The following is a 24917-nucleotide window of genomic DNA, read 5'->3' as shown; positions in this document are numbered from 1 at the left end:
GGAAGAGACGCGATAGGGCGATGGAGGAGGTTGGGGATGGTGGTGAGAGCCGCCACGGTGGGACAGCGACGAGTACTACTAGTGGTGGGAGTCAGGGTCACGGATCGGTAAAGGGGGATGAGGAGGACGACGTGATGGGAGAGGAGCGGCCACCGGCTTTTGTCCCCTCCGTTCATGCCTCTCAGGAGTCATATTACGGGTATCAAAAACAGGCGTACTTTTCTGAGGTGCCGCGGCCTTCGTCGCCGGTGGAGATCGGGACGTCGCTGGGTTTGAGGTTGAAGCATGAGCTGCCGGGTTGAAATGGTTGTGGGGTTGAATTTTGGATGAGGGAGCAGTGGTACGTAACTTTCTAGGTACATATACGAGGTTTGAAATGGCAGTTATCTTCCAGGCCAGGAACTGGATTTCCTTCAACGGTTTAGAGTTCCTGTTTACCCAACTGGGTACATGTGTGTGTATAAGTGCAATGAGACTGTGTCCACCTAAGTAGGACAATGCAAGTATCTGTTACTGCGACATGCTCTCCGCTCCTTGCGTCTCACCTCTCATGTCGCATCTGGCCAGTCAATAGGGGATCCCTGTATTTCAAGTGGTCCACGTTCTGTGATCATAAGTGTAGTTCTGTACGTGTTGCATACAGGTGCGAAGTTGAACTTCTGAAAACATACAGCGCCTGTTGCCAATTTCTATTTGGTGCTACCACTGCCATAGTGGGGGTTTATTGGTTGGATATTTCTGCTTTTCATGGCTATCCCTTTGGAGCAAATCAACCATCTCTCATCCCGTCTTTTGTCATCGTGGTTATCCGTACTGCAGACGTAGACATAAACACACCACGACACAAATCAACCTCAACCTGGCATTGCGGGCTTGTGGCTTCAGGGCCCTGTGGTGGCTAGTGCGACTATGAACATTTTCGGTTAGCGCGTGTTCACACGATGGCGCCTCTGGTCGGAGATTATCTGCTGTGGCGGCGGTGGATACCGCGGATTGGGCGCACACCGCTATTCCCCTCTCAGTCTCGACTCTCTACAACGGTATTCCGTAAAAAGGGGGGCCGCGCACGGAGCTTCAGTCCAGGATTCCAGGATTCCAGGATCCCAGCCACCAGCCACTTCAGACGAGGGAAGCCCGAGACCCGGCCGCGGTTCTTTCACTATCAGTGGCTTCCCAGTCCCAATGCGGCGGCACAGGTCGAGTTCGCCACCGCGATTCAGGTACATCGGAAGGGAGCCGAGTGGTCGGCCCGCTCCGGTTCCTTCTCTGCTTAAACCCCCCCAGCTGCACCGGAACAACTACCTCCAGCCCAAAAACATGGATATGCTGCCGGACCTCGGCTCGTGGCTGCTGCGATCCGTGGCGCGCCGCGACCACTTCACCAACAACCCCGTCCTGAACGTCGAGCGGCTGAACTCCCTGCCCCGCCCGCTCCAAGATGCCCATAAGGAGCTTCTCATCGGCGCCGTGCTCACCATGAGCTCGAGCCTCAGCCTCGCCCTTGGCATGCTCCAGGAGCTGTTCCCGCAGGAGATATCCCAGGATAGGCTGGGCGAGGTCCTATGTCCAACACTCGGCCATCTTCTGGCCTCTCTTCAGAGCACCTTGACCTCTTTTGACTGGAAACCCCCGCCGCCGACACCAGGGCTTTCAGGACCGCCATCGACAAACTCACCGGAACGGATAGTGCCCAGCAACGCAAAACGCAAACCGCCACCACCAGGTCCAGAACCACCACGGCCAGCCACCGCAGTAGAGGAGCGCTTAATACGGCCTCTGGGGTGGCCCAACAACCGGCCAGCCATCGCCCCGTCCGTGCTGAGGCCACCGACACGGCCAGCTACCTCGCATGCCGAGAGCCAGAGGTCTCCTCCGCCTTCACAGCCAGATGCCAGTGGTGACCCGGCCCGCCAGCCGCAGATGAAGGAAGCCGATGTCCAGGGCAAGCCCGAGACGCAGCTGGTGCAGGCCCTGCATGCCGAGATGCGCGTGCAAGCAGCCATCCAGGTGGCCATTGAGAGCCTCGAGTTTGCCGAGTCGCAGTTGAAGGTGGTCAAGGAGGTCAACCAGCTACACGGAGGCAGTGAGTACTACCTTACTTATACTAACTCTTGTCCATATATACGTCTATACATAGCGGCTTTGCCTCCAGTAGTATATTTATAGTATAATAGTATAGTAAGCACTAATCATCTACAGATTTTGACGCCCTCCAGAAGAACTTCTATTCAGGCTACAACCGCCTGCTGCTCAAGGCCCTTGAGCTACAGCGGCGGGAGCTCGGACTACAGCAGGATAGGGACTCGCTACTACCAGCCCCGGGCCCGTCCCTGCAGAGGACATCTCGACCACCGACAGCCAACGGTTACAGCGCCGTCCAAAAGAGTCTCCAACGGCAACCTTCTGTCACCTTTGACGACACATTATCCCCGCCCACACCAAGGCCCACCGGCATGGCTCGAGACGGCGATCCGCAGCGGCGGCCACTAGGACGCCGAAATACCATCCCTGGAATCAGGCCAGAGGGTAAGAACTGGAACACGTTTACCTTGTCACCCTTTAGAGATTAAAATAAAAACTAACTGAGCGCAGATTCCCGCACAGGAAGCCCAAGACCGATCCTCAAACGCCGGCTCTCCCTGGCGGAGGAGCTGGCCATGGTCGGCGAGGACTCGGAGAGCGGGTACCAGGACGAGACGTCCGAGATGGAGCAGACCTCGGCCTCGGAGAGCGAGGAGGACGAGTCGGATGCGAATATTTCAAATGGGAGAGGCACTACTACTCCTACTACTAGTAGTACTAGAGTAAGTGAGCGGCGTGGCGTGACGAGGACAGGCTGGACGGGGAGTGCGGATGAAAGCGAGGAATACAGCACAAATGCTGAAAGCGCTGGGGAAGAAAGAAGCGAGAATGCTTCCGATGACGACGACGACGACGACGACGAGGGCGACAAGACGCTTGACGCGTTCGATATGGATAGTAGTAGTGGGAATACTGCAACAAGCAGGACGAGACGCCAACGAAGACGGGTATGACAGACAAATGGCAAAGAACTTGAACGCTGCGCTTTACGCTGCGCCATTTGTGGTGAAAATATAAGGCTGCTACTAATACTGCTGAGGCTCCGGTTGCAACACCTAATCGGGCTCCCACTGGTCTTTTATCAATTCGGACTTATGTCTAGGCTGTCAGAGTAAGCGGTTCCAGGTTGTTGTATCTTCTCGGATCGGGAATGTGGTACGAATTAAGTGATAAGATATGCCCTCTCGATGCGATTCAGTTATTGGGGGTTGGTGTCACGGTCGAGAGCACGCCATCTCGCGCCTTATACACGCGACGTGATATGGGTGTACGTCACACGCTGCGACATTCGCGAGTGGCCAACCCCCCTCGGGCCTTTCTGCCCGCCCTGACAAATCCATTGCATCTCGATTCCGGTCATCTAGGGCAGTTCGATGTTTGATGTTTCCACATGGCACTCTCCATTTGCCTTTTAGATCGTTGTGACTACGGCTAGTACTACTGCATTGACTGTTCCGCATATGGAATACTAAGTCTAGACTGTCTAGTATCGTCCCCGCCAGCCACCGTCCTACACTCCCATCGAGTATTTCATCCGCCGGTTCAAGCCGACACAGCCATGGACTTCGTCGGACCAGATGCCGAGACGCCGCTCCTCTTCGGCCCGCAGGCTCCGCAACAACCGCAACCACCGGTAGACTACAACTCCATCCTCAAACCACGGCCGCGTGTTCGCCTCGACGACAACGACGGTGATGATGACGTCTCCTTCTTGCCTGCAGAGACAACAACAACACGCACGCTGGGCTGGAGCAGCACCTACATCCTGATCATCTCGCGCGTCATTGGCAGCGGCATCTTTGCCACCCCCGGCGCCATCGTCCGCTCCGTCGGGAGCATCGGCCTGAGTCTGCTGCTGTGGATTGCCGGGGCGGTGATCAGCTGGGCCGGGCTGGCCGTGACGTTGGAGTATGGCTGCATGTTGCCGCGGTCGGGCGGTCAGTCTCTTTCTTTTCCTTCTTTTTTTTTTCTCCCACTCCTTTTCCATCCTAGAACAAATAGAGCTGATATTGTAACTGTTCGCGGATGAGGAACAGGGGAGAAGGTCTACCTCGAGTTCACATACCGCCGGCCGCGCTTCCTCGCATCGACGCTCGTTGCCGTCAACGCCATCCTGCTGGGCTTCACCGCAAGCAACTGCATCGTCTTCGGCGAGTACCTGCTGTTCGCCCTGGGGACAGCCCCCGCCGACAATCCGGTGCTGGTGCGGGTCCTGGCCGTGGCCCTCATGACCGGCATCACCGTGCTTCACGGCTGCTTTCTGCGGACCGGCATCGCGGTGCAGAATATCCTGGGCTGGGTTAAGATCGGCCTGATCGTGGTCATGACGGTCGCCTCGGGGGTGGTGGTCGTGTTGGGGAATGGTACTGCACGGTACAAGCCGGAGGAGGGGGAGATGATGATGATAAGCATGCCCAGGATGCCATCAACATCAGCATCAACATCACCATGGGACGGCATATGGGAGGGCTCGGTTTGGAACTGGGGGGTCATCAGCACCGCGCTGTTCAAGGTCTTCTACTCGTACGCGGGGCTCCACAATGTCAACAACGTCCTGAACGAGGTGCGAGACCCCGTGCGCACACTCCGGTCCGCGGCCCCGGCCGCCCTCGCCACCGCGTGCCTGCTCTACCTGCTCATCAACGTGGCCTATTTCCTCGTCGTGCCGCTCGACGCCATCAAGGAGGGTGGCGAGCTGGTCGCCGCCTTGTTTTTCGAGAGGGTATTTGGGCAGACCCTGGGCAAGCTGCTGCTTCCCCTGGCCGTGGCCACTTCGGCGGCCGGCAACGTCATGGTCGTGACCTTCTCCTTGGTAGGTTCCATCCCTCCCTAAGTACTCATACGATAATACAAGCGCCTGCGGGATCAGGTCACTGACATAATTGTATTCCAAGGCCCGCCTAAATCAGGAGATCGCACGTCAAGGCCTCCTCCCCTTTGGAGATGCTCTCTCCTCCTCCCAGCCCTTTGGCACCCCCCTTGGTGGCCTGGTGCTGCATTATATCCCGTCCGTCCTCGTGATCTGTGTCCCGTACAAGAACATCTACTCGTTCATCTTGGAAGTCGAGGGCTACCCCGGCCAGTTCTTCTCGCTGGCCCTGTCCGCCGGCCTGATCTGGCTGCGCTGGCGACGCCCGTACCTGGAGCGCCCGTACCGAGCCTGGCTGCCGGCCGTGGGGGGCATGGCCTTGCTGTCCTGCGCCCTGCTCTGCGCCCCTTTCGTGCCCCGCCAGGGCGAGGATTGGAAAGCCCACTTGTCGAGGGTGAGTTACGCGCTGGTGGGCATCTTGGTGTAAGTTCATACTCTTTCTATTAGTACTTACTGTTTTCGTGTAAACTGCTCTTCTGACACAATGAATCCCTTTCGGCAGGCTCGCATCTGGGGTACTGTACTGGGCGGTGCTGTCAGTCTTACTGCCTTGGCTACGAGGATACTCGTTGGAGGAAGAGGTTGGCGTTCTCCCGGACGGGACGGCCATTACTAGACTAGTTCACGTTCCCAAAGATACTGTCGTAGATGGGCCTATCCGAAGGGCGGTCTGAACAGATCGTGGTGCAACAGCAAGTACTAGTAAACATGACTTAACTGTGTGTGATAGAACCCCCTTACCTCTCATGGGATGATCAAGTTGAAGCCGATGTTGCAGCTGACCTAATACGTATTTTCGCTGTATAGAAACCCGAGAGCACGATTGAGAAGGCATTGGCGGATCGCACCCTTGCGCGCGGTCATTATCCGACGGGCGTGCAACTGTTGGAAATGGCCTGACAATGCTACGGACATTTCCACAGTGCGGGCACATTTCTAATCAATTGTTTGCTGATCTTCGGTTCTGGTGAACGAGATACGCCGTTTCGGAGGCATATTGCTAAGCAATGCATTGTATCCGGTCCACGATTGGGCGGGGGATCTGGCATCACCGATGGCGTGATGGCTTGGTTGCATAGGTGCGACCACAACCGTTCCGCTACCCCAAGCAAACGGTAGCCGTTGCTTGGTAATTAATGGAGGAGGAAGTGTCGGATCATAAAAGGGCGCCTGCTGCTCCGGGGTCTTAACCTGGGTCCTCGAACTGAAACGTCTACTAGGAAATATCTACTAGTGGTATCTCCAAACTGCGCATAAATACTTGGTACCTTAGCTGCATTCCCCGTCGTACCCTTACTCGATCATGGCTGCTGCCGCCGTCGCCCCCTCTAGCCAGCACCATGTGCACACAGTCTTGAACTACTACAAGGAAGCCGAAGACGGCAGTCCGCCCGCCCCTTACTACGTCAAGTATGGCTGACGTACATCAAACTCCCTAAATGGACGACCAGACTAATGATGATCCCCCAGCAAGCCTCTAGAGCAGCAGACGCCACGACCGTCCGTTAGTGTGGATGTGGATGTCACCGACATTAGCGGGCAGGAAGACAAGTACACTTTGGATGTCCAGGGCTTCCAGGTCGTCAGGCATGAGAGCAGCGTGAAGGAGTTCCACGACGACGACCTGACGAAGCGGGTGTACTATCCCGAGGTTGAGCAACTGCTGAAGGACGTGTAAGTACTACTGCTCCTTCACCCACAATAGGTAAGTACCTAATGCTAAACATCTTGCAAAAAAGAACGGGGGCTACGCGCGTCTTCATCTTTGACCACACCGTCCGCCAGGGTAAGAGGCCCGGGGAACAATCCGGCGCCACCTTCCGCGGCCCTGTGCAGATGGTCCACATCGACCAGTCCTACCGAGCGTCTGTGAACCGGGTGCGCTACCACCTCCCCGAGGAAGCCGAAGAGCTGCTGCAGAAGCGCTTCCAGATCATCAATGTCAGTCTTTTTTCTCCTTTTCTTTTTTTTTTTCTTCTTTTTCTTTCTTTTTTCTAGTAGCCATACTATACTATACCCATGTCAAAATTCTGCCTGAACTTGAAACACAAGCTGACAGTAAAACCACAATTTGTGCACCGCAGGTCTGGCGCCCCATCAAGACGATCCTCAAGGATCCGCTGGGCGTGGCTGATGCCCGCTCCGTGGCGGAGTCGGATCTCGTGGGCGCCGCGCTGATCTACCCGGACCGCGAGGGCGAGACCTTCGCAGTCAAGCCCAACCCAGCCCACCGCTGGTTCTTCAAGTATGCGCAGCGGCCCGACGAGGTGACGCTCATCAAGTGCTACGACTCGGAAGCCGACGTGGCCCGACGGATCCCGCATTCGTCGTTCGTGGATCCCGCCGAGGAGGACAAGGAGCCCAGGGAGAGTATTGAAGTGAGGACGCTGGTGTTCTATGACTAGGTGGGTAATTATTGTGTTAGAAGAAGGAGACAGGTCACGGGATATGATAATGAATCGCTGTTATGCCACCTTAACATCGACTACCCTTCGAGAGACCTTCCGTCCGCTTTTCATTGTTTGATAAGGTATTATTGGTTAAGTTCACACTGTTGGTCCCGATCTTTCGACGATCCTTCAACATTATGTATAGTGAAGGTCTCTTACCTGATAGATGGAGCGAGTTTGATAGGGGAAAGAAGGACCTGAGAATTTGGCAAGAATAAAGGGGAATCTCGCTTTGTGGGATCGCAACCATTCAAGCGGGTTGTCTGCCATGCAGTGTTTGCACTGTTGGGTAGGGGATTCTGAAGGAAGGTACGGCAGACCATAGGCTTCTTAATGGAAGGCATCATCATCAGAGGCGCTCTGGCGGGGTTCGAACTTCACTCTCACATCCATCAACCAACCCACAAACTCAAACACTTCCAATCTTAGCTCTCAGTCTCTTCTTCACCTTTCCCCTCAGCATCACCACTTCCCCCAAGTCTGCAGCGACTTCCTGTGAAACCGTCCGAGGCAGTCATGGATGTAAAGGTTCACTTGTTCAACATCCTCCCGAGGCCGGAGAAGGCACCCACCGACGACTCTGTGCCCAATCACTGGGTTTTTGGCGTCTGCCATCTCGACATCCCTCCGTCCGCCGACATTGTTCTGGCCGTCAACCCACATATCCGTAATTATCTCCTTCGGGCCGGATCGGGTCAGATCATTTCATTGCCAACGACTCGCGAGATAGCCGAGGCCACCATCCCCCACCTTCTGGATGCCTTCCTCGAGCCCACGGAAGGCATTCCAGCCTTCGCACCTTGGACCTGGTCTACCCTGGGTCCCAACATGGCGCAGGCGATCGAGGACGCCCTCAGAAGTCTGGGCGTGAGGCCCGAGCTTTGCAACGTGGGCGTCTGCACCGCTGAAGAGCGCGACATCTTGGAGACGGCCCGAGCCGAGTATTTTACCGCGTTGTATGCAAATATGCATATTGGGGACATCGAGCCAAATACAGTTCGTCCGGGGGACGTGACAAAGTGCCATGGCTGCGGTTTGAGCCGCGAGTGCTTCTTCCAGCCGCTCCAGCCGTGTGGGCGGTGCGGCACGGCCTTTTATCACTCGAGAGAGTGTCAGGAGAAGCACTTGGAACACCATGAGCACGCCTGCCTCGCACCTGGTAGCACCCTTGATGCCGATACCTACTACAACACGATGGCGCCTTTTGACCCGGAGGCATGGGCTTTGATGAGCTCACTTCGCCTTGAGTGGCACCCAAACCGTAGCCTAATAGCGTGCGCCTCAGAGCCCCCCCCCCCCCCCCCCCCCCCCGGCCCGCCCCCTCCCAGAGACTCAGACTCATGTTGCAAACATGGCAAATAGCTGACACAGAGTCTCTAGCCTGCCTCTCCACCGCCTAATCATCACCGGTCAAGACACTCCGGAGAACATGCGGCTACTATTTGGCCCACAATATGAATCCACACTCAAGGAGCCGTATGAAAAATTCCGTATCGGACTCCTACTCGACCCGCCGCCTGGTTCTCCGTGGCACGCCATGGACGCCGATTTGGGTATGGATGATCCTTTCCTTGTTCGATCGCTGCGACCGGCAACCGAGGCTGAGAAGCAGAAAGTCGAGGAAGTCAGAGAGATGCAAGCGTTGATTCGGCAGAGAGTGGACACTGGGAAATCCCCTTCCCTGGCGGACATGCACGCCATCCTCACGATGGCGGTGAATACCATGGACCAAGGCGTTCCGGCTGGTGGATTCGGTGAATCCCCAGTTGACTGGTGCTGAATCTGGCTCAGGCCAAGGCGGCAACTGCTTAGTTCCGAAGAAGGAATGGGAAATTCATGGTGATTTATTTTTAGGAGTGTTGAAAAGGCTGTCATGTATTTTTACCAACTCAAAGAGCATGTTGCAGAGGAGGACGGTTTAGTCTACCCAGAATGACAAATGTACTAGCCTTTCGAGGGATAAGAGTAAGGCGTCAGTCACTCAGTGAGAGAGGAGTCGAGTCAGCACATGCATCTCGGGGGATGATAGGAAGAAATTCGGTAGATAATGTGTGTTAAATGAACGGCTGTGTTGTTTTACCCCTATTGCTGCTAGCTCCTCGACTAAGCTGCTATCACACCTAAACCTTGACTGTACTCATCCGAATTACAAGGACCGACATTACTATCCTCGGAAATGGTCTCACCAAGTCCCAAGGGGCGCACATGCCGCGCACCGCACTCCCGCTGACTTAGTACCTACCTATGTTACCTCAATAAGCCGTGCCGTTCCCAGCCAGCGCCGTCAGGTTCCTGTTTCCCGGCACAATAATAGGCTTCACCTTGGGCAGCCGGTCGATGACGGCATCGGGAAGGGCCAGGTGGTCCTTGACGACCTGCTTGGGCGTCAGGCCGAGCCACTGGCTGACGCTGATGTCGGTGAACTTGGGCGCCTGCAAGACCTCGAGGAAGATCAGGTCCTCGGTGCCCACGTTCTCGATGTAGTGGCCGCAGCCCTGCGGGACGTAGCCGACGCCTCCCGCCGTGAAGTCGTACGTGCGCGACGACGTCGGGGCCGCGTACACGGTGATGCGGCCCGCGCCCTGCAGGAAGAAGTTCCACTCGTCCGAGGTGGTGTCTGGGGTGGGAGGAGTGGGTAAACCCCGAGTTAGTCTGTTTTGTTTTCTTTTTGCGCTACTAGTACTAGCACTAGTAGTTGCTATTCTCTGAGAAAAGCTGGAAGAAAAAAGAGAAAAAGAAAAAGTGGATAACTTACGCCAGTGGATCTCTCGCAGGGCTCCGGGCTGGACAACGACCAGGGCAGTCGAGAACATGCTGGCGATCGGGAAGGTCAGGGGGTCCAGGATCTTGACGGACCCGCCCGGCACGGTGTACGGCTCCTGCTGGCTCCAGTGGTAGGTGTAAGAGCCGTTCCCGCTGATGGTGCCGGCCGGCCCAGTGACATTCTGCTCCGAGATGTTCAGCGGCGCGGGGGTGCCGTTGAAGATGTAGAGCTGATCGGGCGGGAGGTTGTCAAAGGCCTCGACAGGTGCCTGCAGATCCTTGCTGAGGACCTCGATGGGGTTTCGGAGAAACAGTTCGGTCACGAGGAAGGTCCCGTCCTCGGTGAAGTCGCCCTGGTCGAACACGAGCAGGAACTCGCAGCCCTCGTCGAAGGCCTGGATGGAATGCGGCACGCCGGCGGGGAAGAACCACGTGTCTCCAGCGCAGACATCGTCCACAAACGATCTGCCCTCGTCGTCGACGGCGGCTACGCGGGTGCTGGGATGCTGTGAGCCATAGGTAGGGTGCGAGGAGGAAGCAGAAAGGACATACCATCCCTTGAGCACAAGCGCCCATTCATTTGCCGTGTGCCAGTGCAGCTCCTGATCTGGTGTTAGCTAAGTAGATCTATCACACGCATCTGCGATATGTCGATCACTAGTAATAATAAAGGCAAGACGCATTACCCGGTAAGCGTTTGGGGCCAGCCGCATATCGACGCCCGCCATTTTCTTGGCCGCGGGCAGGACGTCGGTGTTCTGCTGTCTCGCCCAGCCGCTGTTCTTGCCGCTGCCGTAGCGATTGGCCGACATCCCCATCGGCCACATCAGGTTGGGCATGTCGCCCTGGTCCGTCCCCGGCGGCGCGAACAGGTCGGGGTTGAGCTTCTCATACTCGAACGTGCGCGGGCCCGGGTCCGTCGCGCCTTCGGTGCCGCGGATGGGCTGCGGAGGGTCGGCGCTGTCGAAGTCGAGATAGAGGCCGAGCTTGGCGTCAGCTTCCTGCCCGTTGACAAGTTGCGGGTCCGGCACGACGGCCGAGTCGGACGTGTCCGGGTCGGGCAGCGGCGCGTTGCCTCCCAGGAGGCTCGAGTCGCCCCGGAGCGAGCCCGAGGGCGCCGTTGCCGTGGGTATGGGAGGGCTAACGCCGCCCACTGCGCCCGTGTTCTCGCCGTAGTTTCCAATCCTGCCATCTCAGGGTTAGCTATCTTGTCTGGTCCATAACTTGATTGTAAAACGGTGAGACTGCTCACTGGGGCGCAGGCAATGCATTTATCGACCGCCCGACGGCGAGGAGCAGGGCAAGTATGAGGCTCTGTCGCTGATGCATGATGCTAGCTGTGGTTTATCTTCCAATGAATGAGACGTATTTTGATGATCTAGGGGCTATGTGGTATGATCCTGAGATGCGAGATGGAGGACGTCATTCTTATACCACCTTTTGCCCAGCGCCCAAGTGACGTCCCCTCTGCCACCCGCCATCGTTGATATCGGCATTGCCGGGTTTTCATTGTGAACCTGCTTTTCCGGTCGTTCTCCGAGGGCAATAGAACACTCTGTTTGTCACTTGTAAGTTGTGTGACTCCGCAGTGAAACCTGAGGCTGCGTGTGCATTGGGGCTTGAGAGTTATGACTAAGGCCATCGGCTGCTGATCCCAAGAACGTTGATGCTGCCGATCGGTTTAATGCGAGCCTCGCTCTATTCAAGTCTGTTGTAACTTGTACATACAGAGTAGCACAGAACTCTTCCAAGCTTCCTTGTGTTGCTGCACGCCGAAGTAAATCCGGACACCGAGGTGACCGAGCTGTGAGTCTGTGTCAGCAACTGGCGGCTTCCAAGTTCCAACGCCGAGCATCGAGCATCTCAAGACAGCAACATTGGCGATTACCGTGATTCCCGAGAATGCTGATTAAGCTCCCGGGGGCTCGGGCCAAAAAATGCCGTATGCCAAACCATCCTTAAAAATTTCAGTATCAGCCGGATTTATGGTCTGCTCTTATCCCGTTTCTTCGTCTAAGTTCTCCTTTACTTTATCCTCCCTGAGTCCCTCTTGATGCCTTTTCTGCCTTAATCTTCTCTATCTACTTCTTTTAGTTCTATCTTCTCTTACTCCTTTCTCTTCCTCTTCTTTACTACTACTACTCCTCTATTTCCGCTACTCTTAATAGGTATAGAATGATTCACTTGGGCTATGGCTCTTTTTCGGCTTGTAGTGTTAAGATATCCCATCATTCGGAGAAAAGGCGCGACGAGAACAATGGTGTTGAGTACCGGTAGTAGGGATGGTGCTGTAGTCATAATTAAATGTTCGTGTTCCTGCCTTCGCAGAGAGAATGATTGGATAGGAGCTTTTAGTACAGCATTCAGGAGGCCCTTACAGAAATCACTAAGGCAGGTTGCGAATACCTAGGTAGGTAGGTAGGTAACTCCTCTCCTCTGAAATTTGGTGCCTAAGTCTGTGGTTGCCTGAACTTCTGAAGAAACTGTCGATGTGCGCTGATAATGTAAATTGTGCAATCATTCACTTCCCCATCTTGAGTTTCAGTTTCCTCGAGAAGAAATTGAGTAAGTGAACCGTGACTGCGCACCAGGGCGCGGCAAAAGCCTAAGGACTGGAGTCGACAACGTTGGAAATTTGTATTTCTGCACCCCCGGGGTGGCAACAGTCTAACGTTAACTTCTTCAAAAGCCACTTAGATTCTGCACTGAGCCCGTACCCCACATTTCCACACAGACATCCACTGGTCGAATTTGTGTGTTGAATGAACAGAGCTTGCTTTGATCGCGCATTGGAAAAGGAGTGCCCCGGGCATAGAAGCATGAGAGAATCAGGTAACCTTTGAAATGGAGGTATATATGGCCGGCGACGAAGGATCTAGTGCTGGGTTTGCCCAAGCCACTCGCGGCTTTTCGGATTGGTTCCAGGCTCTACCGGGAGCAACTTTTCACAATGATATTGCCATTGAGGACTTGAGACACCAAGGCCGAGGCCGAGGAATCAGTAAGTGATCTCTTTTGTTTCTTTATCTTTTCTTCCTCTTCTCTTTCTGGTGCTTCGTGGCTCGTACCTTCTCCTTTTTCCCCCTCTGTCTGTCCTCCATTCTCTAGTAGACATAGACCTCCGCTAACAAACCAATCCAGTTGCCAAAGCAGACATTGAGCCCGGTACAGTCCTCTTCACGATCCCCCGCGGCGCAATCATCTGCGCAGCAACCTCGACGCTCAAAGACAGGATTCCCGCTGTCTTCGATCTGGAGAACGGAGACGGCGACTCCGAGGATGAAGGGGACGACGGATCCTCATCGTCGCAGCAAGACTCCTGGACTCTGTTGATTCTGATCATGATCTACGAGCACCTCCAGGGTGGCGCTTCCCGCTGGAAGCCGTACCTGGACATATTGCCTTCAAGCTTCGACACGCCCATGTTCTGGTCACCCGTGGAGCTCTGCGAGCTGCAAGCCAGTGCTCTTGTCGGCAAGATCGGCAAGGCCGAGGCAGACCGGATGATCCAGACCAAAATCCTGCCCGTCATCCGCGCCCATGAAGATGTCTTTTTCGCACTTGGCAGCCAGCGGCTCGACGACGCCCAGCTTCTGGAACTCGCACACCGTTTCGGTAGCACCATCATGGCATACGCCTTCGACCTCGAGAAGGACGACGACGACGAGAAGGAGGCAGAAGGGGACGAGGACGCCGACGAGTGGGTGGAAGACAGGGAGGGGAAGACGATGCTGGGGATGGTTCCCATGGCCGACCTCCTCAACGCCGACGCCGAATTCAACGCCCACATCAACCATGCGGAAGACGCACTGACGGCAACGGCGTTGCGGAAAATCAGGGCCGGCGAGGAGGTATTGAATTATTACGGCCCGCTCCCCAACGGCGAGCTGCTCCGTCGATATGGCTACGTGACGCCGAAGCACAGCCGCTACGATGTGGTCGAGCTGCCGTGGCAGCTGGTCGAGGGCGAGCTGAAAGAGCGCGGCGGGAGCACGATGAGCCCTGCGGACTGGGAGAAGGTGACGCAGCTCGCGCAGGCCGATGAGGAATTTGAAGAGGGCTTTGTGCTGGAACGCTCCGGCGAGGACCCAGACTCGGCCGGGCAGCTGCACAGCGACGCCGTCTTCAGCGGGCTGCCAGACGAGCTCGGCGAGCAGTTCAAGACGTTCCTCAAAGCAATCAAGAAGGTCGACAGCAACGCCGAGCTCGCCGTCCGGGCCCTGTCGGACAGGGACGCGCGCAAGGAACTGTATCTGCAGACCGCCCTGGCCGCCCTGGGCGCCCGCGAGCGCCAATACCCCACGTCCATGGAGGAAGACGAGCAGATCATAAACGCCGCGGGAGTGGCGGGGCGTCAAACGATGGCGGTTTGGGTAAGGAGAGGCGAGAAACAGCTCATGCGGGAGGCGCAGTCGTGGATCAGCCGGGAGTTGGACGAGTTGCGGAACAACAAGACTTCGCAGAGAACACAGGATATGGATGGCGCTCCGGCTGCAAAGAGGCGGCGGGTCTAATCAGTCTGCCACGCTGAAATCTGCGTTGCGGAAAAAGGGTACCTATCTTGATCTTCTCATACTCTATGGCGCCAGCCTGTTCTTGTCACTAAAACCCATTCGCGTGGGATATGCGTGTACGGAGAATAGGGCCAAAAGTGTTTACCATATTTTGTTCGTGCAGGTCGCATTGTTGCATACATCACATTACAGTATTCAGAAGTCAAGTAGTTAAATAACATCGAGTTAAAGAAGAGAGAAAGGGGAAGCGGGAAGGAAAGCAATGAAAAGAGGAGAAGACAAGAAGGCACAAGACGAGAAGAATAGAAGAATAGGAGAGACAAAACAGTAAAGCTAAGAAGAAGGAGAGAAAGATAATCATAGAAACAGGAGAGGTAAAATAAGAAATTTAGGAGCCGCATACAGTAAGACCGACTGGCAGTGGCATTGGTACGTATATTGAATAAATTCATGACGCTCTCAAGGGTTCATTATGTGACCTGCGCCTATACAAACTTCTGAATAGTACTTTTAGCCCTATGCTCCGTGGAGACTACCGAAAACACCGTGCTCAAAACCGAAATCTCGTGCCGGTAGTGTCTCCTGTAATGCGAAGTGCAATGGGCCGGGCCAATAATCCAGGCTCATGCTAGGGCACCTCAGCCATACGCTCTTGAAGCGCTCAGCGTACGACCGCAAAACCTCTGCCAGACGGCGTATCACAGATCATAACTCATACTTGAGGGGGGCATACTAGGCTGGACATCCCCTGAGTGTCTCCTTGCGGCCCGCAATGTCAACTACTTTCAAGATCAGCATCCTCGGCGTTCCTTTTCTTTTTCCGAACGAGGTTGGCGCCAAGAACGTTGATCTGCTTCGTTGCTGATGGCTCGCCTGTGGACGCTTCCGACGATTTTGATGCCGAGTCGACGCTCTGACTTGGATCGACTCCTGTCGTTTGGGAGGCGTCTTTCCTCCTGACGAGGCTGGTCAGGTTCGTCACCTTCCCGCTGACTGCGCTAGAAACACCTCCGTCAGCACTCAGCGAGTCAGGGACGACTGCATTGCCGACAACAATGCCACTATCCGCCCCGCCGCCTATGCCAACCTCAGCGAGCCACCGCTGGGAGCTCCCCACAGCCTTGTCGAGGGTCGAGAAGTCCAGGTGGAGCAGTAACTCCACGATGCGCTTGTACTCAGCCTTCCACACGAGTTTATCCCCCCGGCCCTCGAGTGGCCAGTAATAGTAGGCAGTCGTGACCGGGCGACGATCCATGTGGTGATTGCGGGCATGCTTCTTGATCTTTGGTATGCGGGGAACAATCCGGCCCGACAATTTCTTCTTCTTTTTCTTCTTGGTAACCGTGGACGGAGGCTGGGCTGCTGTAGCGGCGGCTGTTGGAGGCGTAGAATCCGAGAGAGACCCGTCGGATTCCGGAGGGTCAAACACCAGCCATATGAAGCCGGTCAGACGCCCACTAGAGCACTCTTGACGAAAAGACATCATCTCCCAGAACTGGTCCAATGACTTTACGCTCTTCCACGCCGCAATGCCCTGTTTCTGCTTGGAGACCTCCTCGTCGAGCTCGTCACGGAACCGCGACTTGGGGTCATCGGGGTAACCGGGGATCAGGCATCGCGGCGGGACGCGGTCGAGATCGCGAGCGTAGTGAGAAATGCGTTCTAGGGCATGGCCGATCTCCCATTTCTGCGCGCTCGCTGGTGTACGTGGGATGAAGGCCCTCATTTCCGACATCTCCAGCCCCGGCACGAGGAGGTAACCCTTGGTCTTCCCCCATGACTGGTTGCTCAACCCCTCTATCAACGGGTTCAGCACCTTGCACCACCACCTGACGAGCCCCCAGTCGTCGAGGACATGTTTCCCAGAGTTGCGGACGCTTCCCGGGAAGAGGTATTGTGTTTGCGCGCGAGCAAACAGGTTAACGACGGATTGGACGTGTTTGCGCCGGCGGTGGTCGAGGAGGTACGCAAGGAATGTGGCGCAGACCTGGCGGATGGGAGACGGCGAGTCTTTCGGGAGATTGAGCAGGTGGAGGTAGCCGGTCGAATCGGCCTTCGATACAAACAGGGTCGTCTGGTACGCGGTGGTGAATATGAAGACCTCGACGGCAAAGACCAATGTCTGCTTCTGCTTCGCCGTGTCGACTCGCTTGCACTGGTCTGCGCCCGGTGAGGTTCGCTTCAGCGGCGGTGCGGCATTGTCCTGCTGCGGCTGGATCGAGACGGCGAGAAAATGGGCTTCCCTGTAAGTCTTGTCTGGGCGATGACCCGGTGGGGCCGGGCAGAGAGGGTCGGTCCGCGTCGGCGGCGTAGAGACGTGGTGGATGCCGAACCTGTGGCCCTGCGGGAGGACGGCGGCGAGCCTGTCGCGGAGTGAGCTGCCTGAACCGGAGCTAGTGGCTACGGCATTGCATTTGGTGGCTGCCGGTGCGGATGATGACATCGCGACGAGTCGGCGCAAGCGTGGTGGATGCGTGGCATAGAAGCGCGCCGCGGATTGGGCAAGGCGATTGCAAGCCGTGGAATTGAGCGGGCATGGCACAGAAACCGGTGTCGCGCTGCTGTGTAAGTTACGCTGCTAGGTTGAAAGTATCGTACCGCTCGTCTTGAAATGCGTACGATACGGTTCCTGATTGTAACTTACACAACCGTGTTTTCGGCCGGCAAGACAGGTGGATCCTGTCAGCTGGCACCGCCGGCCGCAGAAAAAATACCCCGAATCCCAATCGACCTCTCGAGCTGCGGATCTAAGTTGACAACACTCGACTACAGTCACTCAGAAGCCTCGACCCAATGGCACTCAACACCTCTCGCTCAGTACTGTCGTCGACGTGCACCGCACTAAGAATATGTAGCGGCTCGGCACCGTCAACCGCCCAGCGCCTCGGGCAAACCTCCGTGCGCCAACTGTCGACCTCGGCGGCGCGCCGAACAGATGCAGTTGAAGCGACAACCCAGCAACAAGAACAACAACCACGGCCACGATGGTCCTACACTCCGGAGCGCATGAAGGGCCCCGGCTTTTCCATCAACATCGTCAAGGATCCCAGTCGGACGATCTGGCAAAACAACCAAGATCCGGCGAAGCTCGATGCCATGTACAACCGGCTCCTGGGCCCCAAGGGGGATAGGATGCTGCCCGACGAGATCAAGTGGCTTGCCATTACACACAAAAGTTTCGACCAGGGGCGGAGAGGCTTTAACACGAGACTGGCCTACTTCGGTGCGTTTCCAATTTGGGCATATTGCGAAGCCGGCCGAGTTTCCTCGCACCGCGCGCCCGAACGAGCGTTTGCGTAATAGAGTGGCTAACCGGGGCTGGACAGGGCGGCTCATCGTCGCTCTCGAAACCACGCGGCACATCATGGTCACCCCAGCATCGTCTCGAGAATTTCCGGACGAGTTTGGCCGCGAGCCGTTCCGGCACCACGCGCTCGCGAATATCGACAAGCTCAACATAAGGCAACCCCAGCATATCGCTTCCAAGGAAAATCTGAGAAGGCTTGCCATGGATGTCGGCCTGCTCGAGGTCATCAGGTGGAAGCCGAGGATGGTATGTTCTGCCACCACATGAAACCTGGCACACATTGCCCAAGACATCGTCCGAATTTCTGACATGACCCTTTCTGCGTGTTAGCCCGAAAACCTCGAATCCTCCGGTCTGACTGTCGTCCTTAATACTTCACTTTTCGCTATCATTGGAGCTATCTCTCTACAGCACGGGGCCGAAGTCGCACAGCAGGTGTTTCGGGACAAGATCCTCAGAAGGCTCGGGGCATGAGCACGGCCACGGTGTAATGATAGACGTGTATAAATGCTGTACCATAAAAAGCGCCAATAGAGAGGCTGGCCCTGATGGTCGGGTATCTGAACCACTACCCAACTTCCCAGCACCCTGCCGAAGACGTCACAACTATCGAAGACGTATATACCTATTCCCATGGATATGGCTAACCCGGCAGGAACCCACGCCGGTAACGAAAAAAAACGAACCCTGACAAAAACAACGTCGAAAAGGAACAAAAGACCGATCACCAGCCTTCTTCGAAGCAGATATCCGCCACCTTCATCGGCCGTTGTCCGACGACCATCCAGTCATTCCCGACGCGAAACTGCCTGCCCCTGCCGATGAGGAAGCGCCGGTAATAGTCGGCATCGGCGGCGGCCTCCTCCAACAAGCAAAGCCCGCCGCCCCAGGTGGGCGGGGGCAGCCGCTCGGAGTACATGAACAGGACAAACTCCTCGATGTCGGCGAACACGGTGCGCGCGAAGGCCTTGAGCGTGGCGGCGCCGACCTCGTGCGCCCACAGCGCCACGCTCATCGCCAACCTCCGCAGCCCTTTGCCCCTGGTACTGGGACTGGTAGTAGCGTCGTCCGCATCCCGGCGGCGCTGCTGTCCCCGCGTCGGCTTGTTGTCCATCTTGCGGAACCAGTCCAACAGGCGGGTCAGGCGCGTGTAGTGCAGGTCGCCCAGCAGCACGACCGTGTCCTGCTCGAGGTTGAGGTACAGCACGCGGTCGCTGATCTGCAGCAGGTCCCCCGGGCGCTCGTTCTGGGCCTTGGACGGCGGCGCGAACAGCGGCAGCGCGACCGTGTAGTGCTCGAGCGCGGCGGCGCGCGCCTCGGCGTTGACGGACAGCGCCGCCGGGTTCTTGGACAGGCTCTGCCATTTCGGCGTCGCGCTGCGCAGGCGCAGGTTCTCGTCGTCGGCGTAGTGGGCCCGCCGGGTGTGGAGCTCGACCGTGCGTGGCAGAAACGACATGTGCCTTTTTCCAAAACAACCCACACCCAACCCCCGGTCAGTCCCTTTGCTGATCACATGCCATGAATGGGGGGGTTTCCCGGCATGCAAGGCCCGGACGCTTGGAAGCGGGTCCGATCTCCTCCCATGACTTGATTGAAGAGAAGAGAGAAGACAGCGTGCTTACCATATCTTGAGACGCAGCTCCGCCGGAAGGAGAGGGAAGTACGGGAATGTGCCCGGCGCTGCCCGCGTGGGGGATGCGGGTTCTTCGAGAGCTGTCTCAATCATGACCGCGGTTTGGGTCGGGGATGGTGAGGCTGGCGGTGATGGAAGCTCAGTCACTGTCACGGATGGGCCGAACGGAGTCGGGGGAACACCGACACCGGCAATCTTGAGAGCGGGCGTATCATTGGGGCCGGGCTCGGCAACGTCGGGATCCAGGCAGAAGTGGGCGAACTGTGACGCTGTTGTCTTAAACTGGTGATCCGCGGCCATGGCGCTTGCTTCCCGCCGTTCGTTTGCAATTTGGACGAAAGTTCAGTCTTAGAGACCCAATCCACGGGCGGGAGGATCCAAAGATGCTCGACTTGTTCCGGGTAGTCGTTGTCATCAAAAGGAAAACGCTGGCGGTACTCGTGAAGTGGTCTGGATTTATACTCGACTAAGAGGTAGCTACACGATTCCCCTTCCGGAGCCGGGGGTGGGGCCTTCCGGCCGTGAATTGAGAGAGAACGGCGGACATCGTGGGTCAAAAATGTCGGGGGACTCTCAAGTAGACCGAAATCTCGGGACCCTCGTGAGGTGGGGCAGCCTACCAACCGAAGTGGATGTGGGGTCAATAGCGCGTGCAACCGCCTGCTCACCCACGCACGCCCTTGAAAAGACGTTCGGCCCGCTCCAGTGCGATTGACAGTCAGCCTGAACAGCCGACTGGCGCGAGAGTGACGTCAGGCTCCCAAAAAAAAAGAAGCTTAATCCGCCCGCGAATTTGACTCGAATTGTGATACACCAATAAAAGATAGCAGGCCGAAGATCGAGGATCGCGTGAGCTTGTCCAACTTCCGGATCCAAAAGGTCCTGGGCGAATTATGCACCTTTTCGTCCAATAACCTCGCGGTTCCTGGAGGCTCCCAATCTCGCCTTGTGGACGGTCAATGGAGTCCCCGGCCAAAGTGGTTCAGCAACCATTGGCCGATGTTGGACGACCAAGCCAATTTTTCTTTCCCGTATTCATTTGGCATCTCTACCCTGCCTTACAAGAACCACGCGCAACGGACATGGGAAATCCAATAATACGACGTCATGACCTCCGGCTCACCTTCATTCTCATGCCATCACACGGCTTGGCAGTTACTTGAGCAATCTAGGAAAGGCCCAGTCAGTCAGTCAGTCAAACCGATGAAACCGGATAGATCCGCCAAAATTGGAAGGACACAGCCTCAACTCGACAAGGCATTAGTTATTTAGTACTCACGTTGTACACCTCCGACTTGGTCTTGTACTGGCCCTTCTCCTCGTCCAGCATCGGCCTGCCCTTCTCATCGCGATCGAGCTCGCCGAGGCCGACCTTGACAAAGTCGTACCGCCGCGCAACCGCCGCCACGATGACGCGCGCCTCGATGGTAGCAAGGTCCTGGCCGATGCAGTTGCGCGGCCCGCGCTCGAACGGCCGCCAGGCGCCCGGCGGGTACTGTTGCTTCCTGTTATTGCCGTCTTGATGTTGCTGCTCGTTGTGGCTGTCGTTGTCGTTATTAGCCCCGGCGCTCATGATGCCCGACTTGTCGCCCAGCCAGCGCTCCGGGTAAAACTCGTCAGCGTTGTCGCCGAACACGGCCCGGTCCCGCTGAATGATGGTGGCGCAGTTGTACAGGATGGTACCGTCCAGGCAGTAGCTGCGTCCGTCGGGCGTGCGCACGGTGAAGCCGGTCCCCGGGCGGGTCATGCGCGCCGTGCCCGCCGGCGGGTACAGCCGCAGCACTTCCTTGATCACGGCCGTAGTGTAGGTCATGCGGTGGATCAGCTCCTCGCCGCCATCGCTGTTGGGATCCGGGTCCAGCAGCTTCTGCCGCACCACGGCCGGATCCGGGTCCGGACCGAAGAGGTCGTCTAGCTCGTCGCGCACCGCCTGCAGCACGCGCGGGCTGCGGGACAGCTCGTAGAAGAGCCAGGCCATCAGGATGCCGGTGGTGTCATGCCCGGCGAAGAGGAAGGTCTTGATCTGGTCGCGCGTCTCGGACAGCAGGTCGCCGGTGAGCTCCTGGCTGTCCTGCAGGCTGAGGCTGAGGATGTCGCGAGAGCGAGACCGAGTGGCCTTGCCATTAGCCTCCTCCTCCTGCTGTCGCTTCAGCTGCAACTGCTCGCCGTGCTTCTGGCGGATCATGTCGTCCAGGCGCCGGTCAATCTGCTTGCCGAGCCGCCACCGGCGCCATTCGCGCCGCGGATACATCCACCAGGGCAACCGGCCGTCCTTGGCGCCGTACTCCTGAAGGAGCTGGTCGTACAGCCGGATGAACTCGCCCTGGGCCGACGACTGGGAGTGCTGCGCGTCAAAGTCGACGTTCATGGTGATGGCCCCGATGATGTCGAAGGTCAGTTCGATGGTCAGCTTCAGCAGGCGGAACTCCTGGCCCGAGCTGGCATAGCGGTCGAGGCGCTCCAGGAAGATGTCCGTCTTGTCCAGGATGCAGGGCAGGAGGCTCATGAGGTGCTGCGGTGCGAAGCCCGGGTTGAAGCGCTTGCGGAGCTGCTTCCAATCCTCGTTCTGACGTTGTGGTCAGTTACTTAACAGTACCTAGGTAAGGAAATAGTACTAGTAGTGCAGTGCAAAAGCTGGACAAAGCCTGCCTACCTGTTTCGTGATGATGGACTGCGGTCCGACCAGGGACACCAGCGCACCCATGGTGGGCGACTTGGGCGTGCTCCAGGGAAAGGCCTTGGACACGCGCGAGATCTGCTCGGCTACCTCGTGGCTGGTGACCACGACCATCGGGTAGCTGACGGGCCTCAGATCGAACATCATGAGCGGCGGGTTGCCCAGCGCCTTGGCGACGTTGGCGAGGACCGCATCATGGTGCACGCCCGGGGTTGCCTTCAAGGTGAACTCGTGAAGGGCCTTCAAGTGGCCCCAGAGGAGAGAGGGCTTGAGCTGGGGGAAGTCGGCGAACTGCTTGAACCGCCGGTGCCACAGCGCCGAGAACAAGTAGGCGAGGGCTAGCGGGAGGGCCAGCAGGAGTATGTTCGAGATCATGACGATGTTGTGCTGCGTTTTCAACGTTCAACAACGTCAGGGCGGTTTCACGACGAGGACGGCACCTTGACGAGGGAGGTACGTCGCGGGCACATGGGGAATGAACGATGGTGATGTTGAATAATTAAGTCCTCTCCGATCTCACAGGAAGAGGACGACTGTCCAATGTTCGAGATATTCTTGTCCATGTCTACGGTGGGCCGCGGCGCCTAGGTGCTAATACACTGGGGACACGAGTGGCGACTAGAGCTACAGAAAACATGATTCGTGCATCCCCGAGAGGCCAACATATTCTGTGACAGGACCAGGAGGGTCCACCTATCCGCGTTGAATCCGGATATTCGCACACCCCGTTGCATCGCCATGGTCCGCTGCAACGCTCCTCAGTCTAGGGCCGGAACTTTCGGCGAGACAGTTTGCCAGATTCATCAAGACGGCAAATAGCTGGGACGGGAGCAAACATCGCCGATCCGTTCTTGTCCGAAATCTCTCGGGAAGGGCGCCTTGAAAGAAAAGGATTTTCGATTTGATCACCCATCCATCCACCTGTCTTTCTACCTATGCGTGACCCAAAAGAAACATTCATTCTGATGCCCTATGATGATGATGCCCCATGCCCCCAAACCCGAGATGCTAATAAACCCGGAAAAAATCCAGCAATACCCGAAACTCCAACCATGACCAATCTCCCGTCCGTCTGAATGCCAAGATAGCGGGATGTCAAGTGCCACAAGAGGTGACGACCGGAGAACCGGCGAAAACGGTAGGTAAACGGTAACCCCTTTCTCAGGGGCGACGAGGTCCCAATGCAATGCATGCAACTTGCAATGCATAGCATACTTCTTCGGGCCGACGACCTCAACCCGTGACACAACTTCCGACTACCACTTATCTATCCTTTCCGTCTAGTAGTCGCGGGCGTAGCGACCGCGGCTGCCGACGGAGGAAATGCTCTCGCTCGGGGCGATGCTGCAGGCGTCGTCGCGGAACCGGCTGCCAGCACCGGCGGCGCCGGGCATCTCCTCGACGATCTCCCAGTCGCCGGCCGAGGACTCGGCGCTGCTGGGGCGGCTGCCGTTGAAAGCCAGGCCGCTGCTGCCGCGCATCATGAAGGAGGCGGCGTCGTTGCCCCCGCGGGCGAAGCCGGAGCCGCTGTAGCCCGAGTCGGCCGAGGAGCGGGCATAGCCTGCTTGGGAGACGGGGGCCGCGGCCGTGGAGACGCCGACGCGGCTGGAGGGCGGGGCGCGGATGCCGGCGCCGACGACGGTCGAGCCGCCAGAAGAGAGGGAGCCACGCGCGGGCTCGCACTTGGAGTAGCCCGACTGCACCAGCACCTGCACGTTGGCCGGCAGCGTCATGTGGCCCGAGCCCTGGGTCATCAGGATGACGTCGGTCGGGCTGCCGGTCCGCTCGCCGTGCAGGAACACGATGCTCTGGCAGTCCTCGAAGTCGAACTCGCGCTCGAAGTCCACCGCCGGGTACTCGGTGGACTCGTGCCGGTCGCGCGGGCTGAAAACGGCGTTGGTCTTGTCCGTCCAGCGGCGCCTCTGAAACAGGCAGGCAGGTTAATATCAGATTGGAGAGTTTGTGTTGGTGGTGCGGGGTTGCCCCGAGGATATCACTTACAAGTTCGGCAGCGTCGATCAATTGCGGCATGGTGGGTATGTGGGTAAGAGGTGTGTTATGTGGATTTGTGTAAGTGCTGGGAGGATGGAGGAGGAGGGTCCTGTTGTGTATATATTGCTTTGTTTTGTGATGGGGGGAGCAAGAGACAAGAGCTGCATCTTCGACGGCGACGACTCCTATTTAACCCCTCTCAACCACGGGACGGGAGGGGGGTTGATGCATCTCGTTCGTGCCCAAGAGAGGGCATTGCATCGCGACAGACAGACAACCTGGAAATCTGGCGATCAGGGGCAGCTGCAGATGCAGCAGACATGCAGTCGAACTGGAGTCGGCTCACACATCGCGTCGCCCGAGTCGCTTGAGTCGCTCGAGTCGCTGCGACGGTGACCCAATCCGGATGCCGCGCTACAGAAAACTGTGCCGCATCCAATGGGGCCACGGCCACGTCTCAACCATTACTTTGGAGCCCGACCAGCGCTTCCATTTTTTGCCCGAGGTGTTCACTGGGCTCGATGGGCTGCTGGGGGAGCCACTTGGCAGGGGCCCAGGCGGTGACGTGGCGGCCATCGGGGGCCATCACCGACTTTTCGCACTGGGGCCCTCTCGCGATGCGGTGGAGCA

The 24917-nt window shown here is 57.2% G+C and overlaps 11 protein-coding genes across 11 annotated transcripts; 6 read left to right on the top strand and 5 right to left on the bottom strand.

Annotated features, from left to right (window-relative positions):
* The first annotated feature begins 947 nt into the window (after positions 1-947).
* B0T15DRAFT_135694 (uncharacterized protein) lies at positions 948-3108 on the top strand. Its single transcript, XM_062861804.1, has 3 exons — positions 948-2083; positions 2200-2526; positions 2593-3108. Exons 1-3 carry the CDS (start codon positions 1183-1185, stop codon positions 3033-3035), a joined length of 1671 nt encoding a protein of 556 aa, XP_062725039.1. The 5' UTR covers positions 948-1182; the 3' UTR covers positions 3036-3108.
* A 292-nt stretch (positions 3109-3400) lies between these two features.
* B0T15DRAFT_412354 (amino acid permease-domain-containing protein) lies at positions 3401-5659 on the top strand. The gene is made up of 4 exons (XM_062865404.1): positions 3401-4019; positions 4119-4894; positions 4977-5374; positions 5454-5659. The coding sequence occupies exons 1-4, from the start codon at positions 3641-3643 to the stop codon at positions 5623-5625; spliced, it is 1725 nt and encodes a 574-aa protein (XP_062725038.1). The 5' UTR covers positions 3401-3640; the 3' UTR covers positions 5626-5659.
* Positions 5660-5835: 176 nt separating this feature from the next.
* On the top strand, positions 5836-7726 carry B0T15DRAFT_430722 (uncharacterized protein). The gene is made up of 4 exons (XM_062865720.1): positions 5836-6361; positions 6422-6625; positions 6691-6892; positions 7036-7726. The coding sequence occupies exons 1-4, from the start codon at positions 6255-6257 to the stop codon at positions 7354-7356; spliced, it is 834 nt and encodes a 277-aa protein (XP_062725037.1). The 5' UTR covers positions 5836-6254; the 3' UTR covers positions 7357-7726.
* A 191-nt stretch (positions 7727-7917) lies between these two features.
* Positions 7918-9181, top strand: B0T15DRAFT_391441 (uncharacterized protein; the record flags this gene model as incomplete). The annotated part of the gene is made up of 3 exons (XM_062864589.1): positions 7918-8295; positions 8389-8743; positions 8775-9181. 3 exons carry the CDS (start codon positions 7918-7920, stop codon positions 9179-9181), a joined length of 1140 nt encoding a protein of 379 aa, XP_062725036.1.
* Positions 9182-9440: 259 nt separating this feature from the next.
* On the bottom strand, positions 9441-11989 carry B0T15DRAFT_573274 (RmlC-like cupin domain-containing protein). The gene is made up of 5 exons (XM_062870922.1): positions 11417-11989; positions 10851-11349; positions 10717-10766; positions 10157-10662; positions 9441-10018 (listed from the first exon to the last, which is right to left on the bottom strand). The coding sequence occupies exons 1-5, from the start codon at positions 11491-11493 to the stop codon at positions 9654-9656; spliced, it is 1497 nt and encodes a 498-aa protein (XP_062725035.1). The 5' UTR covers positions 11494-11989; the 3' UTR covers positions 9441-9653.
* A 1031-nt stretch (positions 11990-13020) lies between these two features.
* On the top strand, positions 13021-14678 carry B0T15DRAFT_483668 (uncharacterized protein; the record flags this gene model as incomplete). Its single annotated transcript, XM_062866177.1, has 2 exons — positions 13021-13165; positions 13306-14678. 2 exons carry the CDS (start codon positions 13021-13023, stop codon positions 14676-14678), a joined length of 1518 nt encoding a protein of 505 aa, XP_062725034.1.
* Positions 14679-15239: 561 nt separating this feature from the next.
* Positions 15240-17189, bottom strand: B0T15DRAFT_135667 (histone acetylation protein-domain-containing protein). The gene is made up of 2 exons (XM_062861803.1): positions 15412-17189; positions 15240-15306 (listed from the first exon to the last, which is right to left on the bottom strand). Exon 1 carries the CDS (start codon positions 17119-17121, stop codon positions 15454-15456), a length of 1668 nt encoding a protein of 555 aa, XP_062725033.1. The 5' UTR covers positions 17122-17189; the 3' UTR covers positions 15240-15306; positions 15412-15453.
* A 230-nt stretch (positions 17190-17419) lies between these two features.
* On the top strand, positions 17420-18473 carry B0T15DRAFT_526692 (ribonuclease-III-like-domain-containing protein). Its single transcript, XM_062868919.1, has 3 exons — positions 17420-17901; positions 18005-18231; positions 18316-18473. The coding sequence occupies exons 1-3, from the start codon at positions 17472-17474 to the stop codon at positions 18457-18459; spliced, it is 801 nt and encodes a 266-aa protein (XP_062725032.1). The 5' UTR covers positions 17420-17471; the 3' UTR covers positions 18460-18473.
* On the bottom strand, positions 18474-20178 carry B0T15DRAFT_526689 (uncharacterized protein). Its single transcript, XM_062868918.1, has 2 exons — positions 19608-20178; positions 18474-19445 (listed from the first exon to the last, which is right to left on the bottom strand). Exons 1-2 carry the CDS (start codon positions 19916-19918, stop codon positions 18710-18712), a joined length of 1047 nt encoding a protein of 348 aa, XP_062725031.1. The 5' UTR covers positions 19919-20178; the 3' UTR covers positions 18474-18709.
* Positions 20179-20882: 704 nt separating this feature from the next.
* On the bottom strand, positions 20883-22670 carry B0T15DRAFT_390699 (cytochrome P450; the record flags this gene model as incomplete). The annotated part of the gene is made up of 2 exons (XM_062864551.1): positions 20883-22184; positions 22272-22670. 2 exons carry the CDS (start codon positions 22668-22670, stop codon positions 20883-20885), a joined length of 1701 nt encoding a protein of 566 aa, XP_062725030.1.
* A 681-nt stretch (positions 22671-23351) lies between these two features.
* B0T15DRAFT_135611 (uncharacterized protein) lies at positions 23352-24509 on the bottom strand. Its single transcript, XM_062861802.1, has 3 exons — positions 24297-24509; positions 23541-24217; positions 23352-23411 (listed from the first exon to the last, which is right to left on the bottom strand). Exons 1-2 carry the CDS (start codon positions 24324-24326, stop codon positions 23576-23578), a joined length of 672 nt encoding a protein of 223 aa, XP_062725029.1. The 5' UTR covers positions 24327-24509; the 3' UTR covers positions 23352-23411; positions 23541-23575.
* Positions 24510-24917: the final 408 nt, after the last annotated feature.

This window comes from Chaetomium strumarium (genome assembly GCF_033439665.1).
Source record: "Chaetomium strumarium strain CBS 333.67 chromosome Unknown B0T15scaffold_2, whole genome shotgun sequence".
Classification (NCBI taxonomy): Eukaryota; Fungi; Ascomycota; class Sordariomycetes; order Sordariales; family Chaetomiaceae; genus Chaetomium; species Chaetomium strumarium.
The sequence above is the reverse complement of the archived record's forward strand: the minus strand, read 5'-3'. Positions and strand labels throughout refer to the sequence as shown.